Source organism: Trichoplusia ni, chromosome 16, assembly GCF_003590095.1.
Source record: "Trichoplusia ni isolate ovarian cell line Hi5 chromosome 16, tn1, whole genome shotgun sequence".
NCBI lineage: Eukaryota > Metazoa > Arthropoda > Insecta > Lepidoptera > Noctuidae > Trichoplusia > Trichoplusia ni.
In genome coordinates, this window is record NC_039493.1 from 7,394,882 (window position 1) to 7,409,847 (window position 14,966).

General features: G+C 36.5%; 1 protein-coding gene across 1 annotated transcript; it reads left to right on the forward strand.

Annotated features, from left to right (window-relative positions):
- Positions 1 to 1,415: 1,415 nt before the first annotated feature.
- Positions 1,416 to 14,649, forward strand: LOC113501846. Its single transcript, XM_026883137.1, has 5 exons — positions 1,416 to 1,983; positions 10,734 to 10,937; positions 11,065 to 12,900; positions 12,981 to 13,111; positions 13,195 to 14,649. The coding sequence occupies exons 2-5, from the start codon at positions 10,748 to 10,750 to the stop codon at positions 13,417 to 13,419; spliced, it is 2,382 nt and encodes a 793-aa protein (XP_026738938.1). The 5' UTR covers positions 1,416 to 1,983; positions 10,734 to 10,747; the 3' UTR covers positions 13,420 to 14,649.
- The last annotated feature ends 317 nt before the right edge of the window (positions 14,650 to 14,966 follow it).

Here is a 14,966-nt window from a genome sequence, read left to right on the forward strand (position 1 = left end):
GCAACTTTAGGGTGTCCTTATATTATTTTTGTAAGGTTAAAATGTATGTAGTCCGTCAGACACGTTTCCCAAAAACATTGAGTATGTATTTTTCATTTTGTCACACAATTCAAAAGTTAGGAAGATTAGAAGCACTCAATATGATGAAATGTATGGTAGTGGGGGCTAGCAACATCACTTGCTAGTAAAAAGTTTACTGGTAAGTGACGTCACACGAGATATTTTTCACTAATATTTATATTATCATATTTTCTGGAAATCTGTCTAAGGTATGCGTTATAAGATATTTGACAAATATACGCATTTTCGTATACTGACTTAGCAATATTGCTGATGTTACGCTTAGTTTCTATAAGAGAACGTGACGTCAATCTATTCTTATAATACTTATATAAAAAGTAGAGAGAAAACTTATGAAATACGTCAAAACTTTGAAACTTAATTTACTTGTTACTGACAAACAATTACAACTTTAGAGCTTTAGAGCTTTAATAATTTCACAAACTAATTCTACCGTAAAAGCTTCTATAAATAAGCTATTTCGGCGCTGTTTTATTTTATTGCTTCATTACGTCTCCATTGCGCACAATAACATAATCCATGTTAATTATAAAGGACTCATTCTGACGTCGAAGCGTGATTCAAATTGAACAGCACACTGCGCCAACATACGTTGTAATACAGTGACTTAGTAATAAATTATTTAAAGGAACCATGTCATGTGAAAATTGTATATCGCACACATATTTTTCAGGACATAGCTGTCGTTCCAATTTATCAATGGGCATTAAATTGGAACCAGGAGGTCCAATTTCGTATGGGTACATTGATATATTGGTTGCAAACTTTATTGGACTTTTATCGTACACCACACAGCTATGATATTAATATCTATGAGATGCTACTGGACAAAGAGCTAGTGGCAGAGATCGGACTATTAGTGAACTCAAATTAATGCATTGCTTACTTGTCTTATGTATGAAGTATTTTTTCCCTGACAAGTTCAAATTGGAAAATCTGGATATCACTAACATAGGTATAGACTTGTACCGAAGGACCATTTTCAGCTTTTGTTGGTCCTTTCAATAAAATAGGCATTGAATTAATTGTGAAGGCGTGAAACTCAGCGGAGAGCTTGTATTATTCTGCCGAAAGAATGGAAGCCTTATCACCTAGTATTAGACCTCGTTCATAAAGACTTTTTACGTTCTGTTTGAAAGAAAGTGAGTGCTTTATTACGTATAATGGCGCGGAAGATGCTTTATGGCGCCGTTATCGCAATGTTTACGTGTATAGTTAAAAATTTTGTGGATGATACAGTCATTCCAATAAAAAGGAAGCACCTAGGGGCACGACAGAGCTATCTGTTGATTTAAAGAAAGTACTTAATATAATTTAGTCGTTCAAAGTTGTCGCCGTTTGTCTGTACTGATATTGATATATAGGATCTTTCAAAACTGTTACAGTTCTGGCTCGCTTTATTCCAGATAATTCCAGAACAAAGCTTTCCCCACAACAATTATAACCCCGGACAATGCTACAAGCGCTGTAGCTAACAACACGTGTTTCACCTATCAATTCGTAATTGATAGGTGAAACAAGTGCCGCAATAAAATAAAAAGGATTAAACTCCGATGTATATTTTGCCGGAAAAAAGGGGGAAAACTGTTGTGCTCGCGCCCTAGGCTCCCGCCCCCGGTATCGATCGGCGCGTTATATAACCCTTCCCCGCGCGCCCGCGCCCCCGCGCCCCGCGCCCCAGCCGCTGACACTAGATACCTTTCGCAGGCTATATCATTCATAAGTCAGGTTCCGCAGCCGGCGGTCCGCGCTCGCTCCTTCCGAACCCTCTAGTCTCTGCGCATTAAGTACCGCGCAAGTTCTCCACTCTATGTCAGTTGTTTTCAAAGCGCCCGAGTGAACGAACGCTGGCACAACTTTCCGCGGTGTTTTGTTGTGAACAATCGCGATAAATGTTCTAAGGTAAGTCTTGGTACTAATTACATCCATATTTTGAGATTTTTCAGCTATATTCTCGGTCAGTTTTTCACTTTTCGATGTGTTTGCTAGCCTGCGGTGGGGAACTTTGTTTTTAGACCGTCGTTTAATGGGGCCATAAAAAGGTAATTAATCAGGCCAGGCCTGACTGCGGCGGTCGAATTGTTTGTTAAATCAGCTGTTAATTTTATTATTAGGCAACACGACAACGTAACGCGAAAAATGTGTACTTTTATAAGTACCTAATTCAAAACACATTAAAATCAGTATATTACTTACTGTTACGTATTAAGTTTTATTTACTTATTTTCTGATCAAAGTCTGCTACTATGGTAAGTTAGGATGTTCTGAAAAGTGACATTCATGCATTAAACATTTCCTGACTCTCCAAATATTTTGGCCGTCGCCGTCGGGTCCATGAATGATTCATCTCGAACGATTTGAAATCTTAATGTTCGATAACGACTTCTCACAAGTATATTAACCCAGCTGAGAAGCTAACACCTCAATGTTTACAAAAGCTGTCTGCCGTCTCGTAGAGAGAACTGAATTGAGGGGTAACAGAATATTTCTTAACGTCGGACACGACAAAGCCACCAAACTGATTGACTAAGTTGATATTTAGAACATTCCGTTTTACGTGAACAGAAAGAAGTATAAAATCATTTTTCTACAGGTGGCTTTTATTACTGCATCTTTTCTTTTTATTTCGTTACAAGCAATTGTGGTTATAGACCCAGACAGACTGGGGCAAAGTACTGAATGCACAAATACATAGACAACTAGACACATATGTACATATTTGTATCGCAAGGGGGTCGAACTCACCACCCTCGGCACTTAACTAATGTGATTACCGATTCAATCGATGCTATTTAGTATTTTTATTGTACTTATTGCAATTAAAAACGTGTAGTACCTAATGTGCTTTAATAAGGTAGTAGGGATAGTAATTGGTCTGTTTGATTTACGAGATACTTCAAGAGAAGCGGCACCTTACTTTTCAAAGGCTTATATGGGTACAGATGGCGAACATTCTGAGGCTGTGATGAGAATATATTACTTATTATTGAAAACATGATTCTCGAAGTAGTAGATCTAATTCTAAGCAATGCCAAAAAACAGAACACAAAACAACAGCAAAAAGCTCGTGTATAAAACAAAAGCGCTGATTGAAACAAACGACTGTTTTTCCATTAACAAAAAGTAATATTATCTAAAAAATAACCTACATTTTATTTTCCCTACCTACATAGTAAAGTAAAAATAAAAGGCTTTTATGGTAAAGTAATTAAATGAACGAGCTCAGCGAGGACATCAAAAGACCACTATTTGTATGCCTTTGATGTCTGAAACATTCCCCAAATCAAGTAAATGAAGTGAACGAAATAAATCACTTCAACTGGAACACATTGACAAAATTAATTACTTTACATTTTCCGATACCCATTACAGCGAAATGAGGATCTATTTTAGTCTTATCCTAATTTGATTATTCCGGAACTGGAGTTTGTTGCCAAGACCTGAGAATCACCTTACTGCGTTACTTCGCATCGATTTGAACTTCTGTACCTAATTACATTGTTATCTAATTACATTCGTGTTAAGATATATCATTGAAAGAAGCCTGTAATGGAATATCTTCATGAACTTCATCTAGTCTCAAATTAAGCAAAGCTTGTTGGATGGGTACGAGACTAATTAATATATTTCTAAACATTTACAGAATATAAATAAATTACACCCAGACACAGAACAAATGACCGTCTCACCACACAAACATTGGTCCTGGATCGGAACCGAACCGACGAATAGCGATAAGAGCATTTAATCTCTTTGCCATTTGTCAAAAGTCTGTCTTCACGTCAGACTTTTTAATTTTAGACGGTATAAGGCATTTCAAAAGTCGTCCGCTCACAGTAAGTTAGTAAAGCTCTTTTCAAAACAAAATCTCATAGGCACGTAAATTGGATAATTCAGTCAGAATCAATTTGGCTGTAAATGGAGCTCAAAATAGCGATACTTTTCGCATCAGGAGGGATTTGGGACCTCGCAGGGTCGGGATCACGGCTCTGACGTTTATTTAGTTTAAAACAACATATTTTTATTTAGATTTATTTTTAACATAAAGTTTTTCTCTTGTGTGTGTTTCACCTTCTTTTATGATGTTAAAAAAGACCTACCTACGTATGTCATATGCGCATTTTCCCTTAGGCTTTTACCAAGCTGTTTTGGGACTTCACTATCATAACACAACGGATTAAATTATAATATGATTTGACTAAAAGCTTTTAAAATTAATTCGTAACAAGCAATCAGTTCTAACCTACTACTCTCCTAAGTAGGTACTGCCTCCAAACAATATTTTAAAATCAATAAATTCGATTAAGTGACTTGTGTAGTACATAAAAAAAATATTTAAGAAAAAAAAAATCTAAATATCAATATTAAGGAAAACTTTATAAGAGCTTCCTCTCAACTTTCTTGTCACAAAAACAAAATCAAAACTTTGTTTTTGGTTCAAAAACAAAGCGTAATTGTGTTACAGTTTCAGGGTTTTTTCTTCAAGTTCAATTCAATATAATCACTGGATTCTATTATCAGTTTGTTGAAAACAACTTAAACAAAAATTTGTTATTAAAATCTTGGTAAAAAACATGTTACTATATTAAAGTTTGCAATAATCCAAAATGTATTAATTCTTCGTAACTTCTACTCACCAATACTTTTCTATCGTTCTACCTGTCACATATCTTAATGTCAATAAAATAAATTGATGCCACTTATTTCCACTTCATTCCCAAGGACTTTTTTATCACTTCCAATTTCGACGACGGGGTAAGACATGTCTATTGACATTCAATATGACGGAAATATGTGGCGTTTCAATTGACGTTATAGATTTTCAGCAGGCTGTGTTGACAAGTAACATTTCTCCGAGCTTTAACGGTGACACAAGTCAAAGAATCGTCACTTGTCAAAAAGGAAGGATATTCTCATAGATTCCCAGTATTCTTTTTATTTTATACTAGCTGTTGCCCGCGACTTCGTCCCGGGAAGATATAAGTTATGATTTATACCTGCCCTGTTTTTTCACATTTTCCATTGTATCTTCGCTCCTATTAGTCGCAGCGTGATGGTTTATAGCCTAAAGCCTTCCTCGATGAATGGTCTATTCAACACAAAAATATTTTTTAATTTTAACCAGAAGTTCCTGAGATTAGCGCGTTAAAACAAACAAACTCTTCAGCTTTATATATTAGTATAGATTCGCAGAATGCAATATGACATACGCCCTCTTAATGGATTGATAGAATGTTGAATTAGGATCTTTATGAGTAATTATGTTCACAATTTGTTACGAAATTACAACTCGCTAGTACTGTTGATAGATACATACATTGTTAATAGATACATTGAAGCAACCAATGTTTTACTGGATAAATACAAAAGTATTTGTCAGTGTCTGAATATAGGCTGTCCAGATATACCGCTAAAACGATTCAAATCGACTTGGATGCAAAAAGTTTGAATTCCGAGTAAGGGCACACAGAACTTTTTGCGGCGATTACCTAAATCGACGCGAATAAAACCTAGTGGTGCTATAAAAGAGATATTTTCCGTAGGTTTCCATTTTCCAGACGTATATTTTACTTCTATTGTATGACTCGGTGAGATAGTAGCGCCTGACTACGAAACACAATTTATTTTGTAAATTAGATAACTCGGTCGCGGTAATTTCTTAGCGCAGCTATAAATTTGGTCCTTAGGGAATAAAACATGAAAGAGGCGGTCTTTGTGCTCTGTCCGTAGCTTCAATGTATACCTATTAAATGATTAGAGAATGAAGTTCTTCTTTGATAGGAAACACAATTATATACTATAAGGCTGTAGCAACTTTAAGTCTGAAAATTATGAAATTCATGTTTTTCAGCTTTAATGCTCCTTTATGTCAGAATACTTTTCCCAGTTTACCTACATAAAAATACATTACCTACGTACAAACTTCTTTAACAAAATTTGATATTCAGTTTTTAGAACCACTATGACTACCAATAACCAATGATGAGGAAAACAAAAGAAAAACATGAATGTATTATTTTGGCTCTTTCGTCTAATCTTCGGTCCGTATTAAAAAGGTCCTTAATATTTCAGTTCTTATTGCAGTACCATGACAAGGGCACAAAGCGTTAGAATCCACCTGACAGCTGTTATTAATTTTAACGTTAATATAACGTTATTTATTTTCATGGAAGAGATTTATCGTGAAACATTTCATATAACCTGTCGGAAAGTGACATGCGATTTGTAATTATCAAAGTCGAATTGCTTTTAAAGCTTCATCTATTTTTGGTAAAATGAAATGAATTATTCCAAATAAGATCCGCAATTATGGAATTTTACCTACGTATGAAAGATTATAAATTATAATCTTGGTTAGATTTAAGGTAATAATCTCGTAAAGTAATAAATTAACAGTTGGTACAGCTACAAATTTATTGTGATTATGATTGTTCTTTTAAAAATGTTTTTTGGGCTTCATGTTTGAAACTTTCACTATCGAAGGCCAATTCGTACTTGTCTGTTGAAAATGTGAATAACATAAATTATAGTAATGAATAGCAGGTTCTAAGAAAACTACTACTACTACTCACAATATTCATAAAATTCCTCAACATGACAATAACGGATGAAATGAGATGACAGCAATTTTATTTTTGCGAGAAAATAGTTTTCGGAGAAAAGCACCTTTCACTATACATATCTATTTTCTCATCTTGATAGGTATTTGAATGGGTGAGACGATGAATTAAGTTTGACTCAAACGTGAAATCCGTTTGAAGGTCCTTCAAACCGAACTGTCAAACCAGTGCAAAAGTATAACATTTGAATAAGAAAGCTTTACCTACGTGAACAAGTTTAAATCAAACTAAAACTACAGAAGAGTTAAAATGAACCAGCACTCTTGGGAAAAATGATTGTCAAATGTTTGATGAACTACATCAATGTTTGCACGACAAAATAGTAGAATATACAATTCATAATTTTATTGTAAATACGTGAATTCTGACCAAATAAATACATTCTGAGCATATTTTATGATGATGCGACCCTTTAAGCATAAATATGTCTGGATGCTACTATCAGAAGGAAAACTTACAAAGAAGGACATTTAATTTCGCGTCTAGTTATCATAACGCAGAATAAAGGTTTCATGAATAGATGTCGAGTTAAAGATACCTATTTTCTGCTTGTCAGTTCACCTTGAGACAGAATACATACATAAACGAAATTGCTTGCCTGAAATAAAATTATAAGAATACCTAAATAGAATTTCATAGAATATTATTAAAATTTGCTATCATTTTATACAATCAATTTAAGTGTTTTGGCTATGACTAAACCGTTATATCGACGAATCCGTTAATTTAATATTCTTTTTGGATAGACACATCGTACAACCCTCTTTAAAAAAAAGGGTACGCAAAGCAAATCTTTTTGGACACTTACAGAGTTAAATAGCAAATCCCTTCCCAAAAATTGAATACATAATTTACTATACTTCGAGCTTTCATTTTTAAAATAAATGTCTGTGGGAAGTTCCATTTTCCATTCTCGTGTACCGTGGGTGGTTGGCACTAAGCCACTAGCAAACGAAGTGCACTCGTCTACTCCAATACCGTAGCTTGCAAGTGTGCGGAAGAGCTTCCTACGCAAGGAGGTTGTTTAAATGTCATGAGTTCGAAACTCAAGTGTTTTATTTTTAACATTAATCAATTTTCTAAGGTTTCGTGCCCATGTCAAATGTTCTATTTTTAACGTTTAATCATTTTTTCCTAAGGTTTCATGCCCAAAGGGTGAAAACTTATAAACGAAAACGAATTAATTTAAACTCCATGAGGAAAACTTGCCAACTACTCACTTGTACTTTTTTAACATTAAAAAATGTACATTTTTTATTTCCAGACATTTAGGTAAAAACCTCTAGCAGTATGTAGTGTCTACGTACCAGACGACACGTGTCTATCTATATGATTGATGACAAAGAAAAACGTAATTTATAACATTCGTGTCATTTCTGCATGTTTTATAAGGGATGATACGCAAAAATATCGCAGTAATTTTTTGTTATGTAACAGGCTAGTGTCTAGTTGGCTAAATATTCAGTAAATTAACAATTTTTACTCTCTGAACCCTCTGTGTAGTGAGGCCGTCTCGCATTTTACCGGTTTTTTTAATTCCCTGTAAATTTACTGAATCTTAAGCAATACTAGACGCTACGCAGTAACATTTCAAAATAATACGTCAGCTATGAAAGTTCATGTGTCGCATTTCTGTCTGACGGACAGATGAACTGACAGTGGAAGCTTAGTACTAGGATTCCATTTTAAACATTTGGGCACGGAACCCTAAAAAAATAAATTATTTATGTTACTTCCTAAATCAAAGACTGGAAACAGAATAAAAAAATTGCTCAAAGCGGCTTTTAAAAAGCTTCAAGCTTCCGCTAAGTCACACATTTTACCGAATTATTTAGTGACTACTTTTAAAACATGTAACACAACACATTGGAGGCCCCTATACGCATAGACGTATAATATTACTTAGGATACGTTTCTAAAGACCTTAAAGGGTACACTTCAAAACGTCCCCAGAGAATCCAAAAAAGTTATAGATAGATACTAAAGTACACAATATACTTTATTACAGTATTCCGTGACGGCTTCACTATATTAGACCGGGACAACAAAAGAAGTTCAAACCACTTTTTTCTATAAAAGTACCTCTTTATTTGTAAAAAGATACACATTTCACTTTTCCCAAGATACCATTATCAATTTTCTAAAGGCAACAAACCCGTACATCCGATTTCTAAGAAGTCCTTTGTATTTTTTCTCTATAAAAAAGTATATAGACGTCATGTCCTTTCGGCCTTTTTACGTAAAAATACTTGATTCTCAAAACCTTTCTATGCTTATTTTTTATATAACGTTGTAATTTTTGGTATCTCTTGCTACGAGTATTTGTTTGTGGGTATATAAACACAACTCACCTAACTGAAGTCTTCTCAATACAGCGTCACTTCGACAATGGCTAGCGTTGATAGAAATAGCTCATGTATGGAAATGACAGATCTAAGTCACGTGACTAAACGAAACTTAAATACGTCGTTTTATCGTCATTGAAATACATTTAAACGTTTTCTACTACGATTAGTGACTGCAGGAATGTAACAGAGTTACAGAGTCTGATTAATACGTCAAAATCATCATCGGCCTAGCCTTTTCCCAACTATGTTGGGGTCGGCTACCAGTCCAACCGGTTTCAGCTAAGTACCAGTGTTTTACAAGGAGCGACTGCCCATCTGACCTCCTCAACCCAGTTACCTGGGCAACACGATACCCCTTGGTTAGACTGGCTGTCAGACTTTTACAGCTTCTGACTATCTGTAACGACTGTCAAAGATGTAGGAAAAACAGCCGGGACCCACAATTTAACGTGCCTTCCGAAACTAATTAATACGTCAAAATACTGACTGAAATTATCCGATGCTCTGAAACTTTTGCGAAAAAGGCCCTGACCGAGACAGTAATAGGCGAAGTATCACGTACATAGTACATGAAATATTCATGGCCGGCTGTCTGATATTGCGTCGCTAAGAACTTAAGTACGCAGCCTTCATAACACGCATTCCCCACGGTTCTTAGTGGACCCTTAATATCTAGCGTTCAACGCTGTCAGATGGAATTTTCATAAATGTGGAACGGAAGATTTAATGCTCATGAAATATTGTTATGTTGAAGATTTTTCAATTATACGTCGGAAAATATAATTTCGATTACACACTTATGAATATTAGGTACCTAATTATGCTTTCGTAATCTAAAATTAATGAACTTCCGTTTTTTCTTTTTCACTTTCATGTATGTTTCCACTTCTGTCTTTCTTTTGTCTGTGTTGTTCTTAGTCTTCCTCGCTACTATTAAAAGATCGTCATATTCATCGGTTCATATACGTTTTTTTCACTCCCATTCTCTATTAAAATCACTTTAAATTTATCAAGCTTCTTCGTCTGAAACACGTTTAATAAATCTTCGTTTAAAATCAAACTCAATTAAACCTCAACCTCTCTCGGAGTAAATCGAGTGTTTTCCGGGCGAAGCATCAAAATAAATAACCGTCAATAAAATATGAATTTCCCACCCTGACTCAATTATTTCATCGGGATACAAAAGGCGCTCGGGGCAACTCGATTTAACCCGGCCATGCGGTCGGCGGCCATGAACCGTTTAATATCGCCCTTTGAATATAACTGGGATCACGTCTTTAGATGCCTGAGTGTTTAGACCGGGGTATTGTTAGAATCGTGCAGTTATTTTAATCTCACAACTATTTCATACCTCTTTGTACTCATTGTTAGGTATCTGTGGGTTAGTCTTTCATTAGTATGGGATAGTTTGCTTTAAGAAGGGTTGATTCCATTTTAGTACTGTTTTTGCAATTTGACATATAATGTTTTGAGACTATTACAACGATCTTTGTTAATAAGAAAATGAATACAATAGCTTTTTAGATCTAGATCTTTTAGGGAACAAATGAAACTATTTTTTTATTTTACTTCTTGTTAAGTATATGAATAAAAATACTGAGTAAGATGAAACAGGTCCTTAAGCCCATAAAAATATTTTCGCAATCACAAGTCGCTTGATTAACAAAGATCTCTACTTTTCCAGAAACATACAAAGCAATGGGCCTAACATGGCTACTGTTACTGGCGTGCGCGCTAACATGCGCGTGCGCCGACCGGGGAGGCTCGTCGCTTCGCGGCGCGCTTGAGGCGCTGCAGCGACGGCAGCGGGGACGCATGCACGGCCCGGTACTGCCGCAACCCGACTACGATTCCCTCTACGAGTTTGTACCACCACAAGGATACCCAGGTATATGAACACACGCATAATATGTTAACTTTAAATTATAATTTTGAGATATTCATTTACGTCAGACAGTGTTTCATGCGAGAATTAGAAGACAAAATTAATTATTGAAACTATTTGCTTATTTCAGAACCCGATTATGCTGACGTTGAAGATATTGAAGAGGAACCTTCCCCTAAATACATCGTCAAACTACTAGACGAGAATGAAAGACCTCCGGAAGCATATGAATATAAATTGATTAAGAAAAAGAACTCGGCTAACCCAGGTGCTAAGAAAGAGTCCGCTTTCCGTGAGAGGACTCATCACTCTGACAATGATAGACTGCGCGAATTATTTATGGATAAAAATGAAGGCGCAGAGAAGAAGGAATTAGAGGTTGAACCTGATAATGACGAAGAATACGCACTACTCTTAGGCCAGCTCTGGTCAAAATACAAGTACAACAAGGAACATGCTAACAATATCGAGAGTGCACCCCAGGGCGTCGTCAAACTTTACAAAGAAAAAATCGTTAAGAAACGATACCCCGACAACTGGGGCCCCATTGCATTCAAGAGGAAGCGAAGTTCTGAACCTGATTCAAATCATCCTATTATGTTGGATTACGATGGCAGAAAGAGTGGAGACGGTTCTGTTGATTCCAACTACAATGGTTATGATGTCTCTGATGACGATAAGGATGATATTCGTGAAGAATATGCTATCGCCTTTCAACCTTTGGATGATGATAATATGTCTGACTTAGCAGATGAAGACCAATATACCTACGATGCCATGGAAAAGCGTTTCCCTGTAACAAAACGCAGTAGCGGATCATATAGCTTAAATGTAAAGAGATTTAGCCCAAACCAAAATAAACGCGATACTGCTAAGTCATTCCGAAGCAGTGCAGGTACGGACCCCAAGTTAATCAAAGATCTTTCAAAGATATTCGGGGGTTCGGAGATAGAAATCATCAAAACACCTGTAAAACGAAATACGGATCACGAAGAGCATGAACATAGCCACGACGTAAAACCGCCTTTATTGACAACTGCCCACAATAACACTCATGAACACAACAACTCTGCAGTCTTGGAAGATGATAGCCATGAACATCATGGGCACAACCTCCATCACCCTGGTGTGTTCGGTAAAGAAGTAGATCATCACGACCATGCCCACAATCATGACCATGTTGAGCACGACCACAGCGACAAAGACAAGCCTATACACATTAAGAAGAAATCTATTGATTGGTCTGATTACTTCGGCATTGACAAACGCAGCAAAAAACAAGTTGGTTTTGTTAACGACTTGACTCAAGATAGACTGAGAAAGCAGTATTTTGATACGTTCAACAAGGAAGTAATTTACCCTTTGAATTCATTTCGAAAACATAGCAACGTGAAACGAAACTATGTCGAAACGAAACCTAATGAAGAAACTGAAATTCAAATTGATAGAGCTCATCTCGCTATCCAAAATGACGACAAGAGAAGCTCTGCCTCTGATAATGATTCTAAGTTGGACAACATTGACAAAAAGCTACGAAATATGGAGGGACTGATTGTTGATGAGGCGTTGCATTACTCGAACGTAGGCGAAGAACTTGACTCAAAGGAGGAACAAGAAATGAAGGAGAAGTTACTGTCACGACTGGCAGCTGCTTACAGTTTGGAAAAAATGAGAAAGGCGCTGAAAGAATTCAAGCAAAGTCTACAAATTCAGAAGACCAAAGTAAACGTAGCTCCATCTCCGAATCCCGCTGATGACGCTAAAGCTAAGCGCGTTGCCGTCAAAAAAGAAAAGGTGGAAATTTTGAACAACGACATTCCCGGATTCGAGAAGAGTGATGACAGGAACAATGACTTTGAAGATGAACAAGGAGCAGGTCACTACTTGAACGGAAAGATTGAAGAACAGTTCTCTGAAGGATACATGGGTGGAAGTGGACGACACCGTATTCCTGTTATGGCAACTGGTAAATATATTAGCTAGTTCTGAATATTTAAAAAAAATAAGATGAGTGGGAACTAATGTAGTAAATATTATATGTTATAGTGGGAGCCTCTGGAGCATGCCCAGTCCTTGCAAAGATTGTGCAGCGCTGCCGCGGAGTAGACCTGCTAGCCGGCGACCGTGGACAACTGTTCCTTCCACTTTGCAGCCTGCATCAGATCTGCTATCTATGCGTATGAATTTATCTTTGCCTTATTTTTCTTGAAATTTTAACGCTCGTCTTCTAAATTGTGTAATCTTATTTTCTTGATTACAGGGTGAGGCACCACCAACAACTTGCGACTTAGTATTCCTGTCTGAAGCTGACACGACCTGCGAAGGGGACATGAGTTGCCAGCGAGCTGCTCGCTCCGCCCTGATGGCGCTCCGGGAGCTGCACGACAACCTCGCGGACGAGCTGGACGGGGAGTGCGAGGCCAGCCCCTGCCTGCCCGCCACCCTCAAGCTCAACCTCGGCTGGCAGAGAGCCTTCCAGCGATAGACCACCCGCACTACAACCGACCACCCCAACACGAGGGACGAGGCACGTCTCATGTAATGGACAAGGCTACTTCCATCGTCCCTCTACGAGCCGTTCTCCGATAAATGTACTTTTTTTTAAACTTGTCACCTAAAGGTATATCATTTCACCATTAGTATTATCTAGTTAAGACTTTGTTATCGTATTCGTACGAGTCTAACCAGCCATAGACCCGTAGGGATACCGAGTTTAACAGTCAAACAAAGTTGATCTCAATAGTTACGTCAGCTAGCATGTTATTTATGCGATAATTCTACGCTTTCATTGTTAAATGTAATTTGAATATTATTATTATATTATATTGAACGTTGTATGGACTTTTGCTAGATATGTTTTTGCGATCGTATTTCAAGTGTAGATCCATCTTATATGATAATATAATGTGGAACTCGGGGCAGGATTAGATGTGAGTTTTTCGGAAATTCGAAGTGTTTATGGATGTATTAAGATGGTAACTTTATTGTTGTTAAGTATTTACTTACGAATATTTGTATTTAAGTGTGTCCACGTAAGTATTGAAACTAATCTGAATATTATATGTATAATAAATGTAATTCCAAAGTATGAGACTATTATAAATGGGAATATATTCCAATGTATTGAGAAATATCACATGGGTACATGTAACTAATAGATGTGTACCTGTTTATTATATCTATATTTTCTATTTATTTAACTAAAACTATATTTAGATGTAACGATTCGGAAAGGTAGAGACAGTATTGCTTTGTCAGACGCCCCACAGTAAACCACCTGGCCTGAGATGAGAGCGCAAATAGCTTAAGTCTAGCGCGGCACTTTAGACTATACTAGGACAATAAATGTTTGGTTAACACGAGTGACGTCAGCTGCGGAGTGACGTCACCAAGTGTCTTTAGAAGAGTGGATATTGCACTCGACCCTCTAAGTCTTCCGATCGAAATTTTGGCTTCAAACTTGTGTCCTTCGTTCCACGAGCACAGACCGCGTGTTTACTAATCCCTATGCGAAATTTACAATGTTTTATCTTGACATTTACAATAAATGTTAGTCGGAGTGATGAGAATTAGATAGAATATATGAATGTAATTTATTATTAATACTGTACTGTAATGTACCGGTCATTTTAACGACTTGAATGTTATCACTTTATTCAAGTAATTACTAACACCCAAATATAAATGGTTTTCAATAAAACATGTTTCAATCATATCTTATATTTTTTGCTACCCGTTATCAGTTGGTCAAAATCAAAACGACAGTTCCTATGCATAAGTTTGACCTGAATACAATACCTAAGATTATTTTGCGCCCCTTTGAAATTTTAATAATAGAAACTGGAAACAAAACCGGCATCACGTAATTAATATAACAAAGAAATCCGTTCCTAAGGAAAACCAACAACATATCAGCCTTTACACATAGTTCTCTATCCAATACCTATAATTAATGTAGCAATCTGAGAGCAACGTATGTCTGTCCGTCGATTATATTGCTGATTTATCTTTATTGATAACTCGATAACAACG

Coding starts and splice junctions, on each gene's coding strand:
- LOC113501846 (XM_026883137.1), top strand. CDS start 10,748: ATGGGCCTAACATGGCTACTGTTACTGGCGTGCGCGCTAACATGCGCG. Junction 10,938..11,064: donor ACCACCACAAGGATACCCAG/GTATATGAACAC, acceptor TGCTTATTTCAG/AACCCGATTATGCTGACGTT. Junction 12,901..12,980: donor TATTCCTGTTATGGCAACTG/GTAAATATATTA, acceptor TATATGTTATAG/TGGGAGCCTCTGGAGCATGC.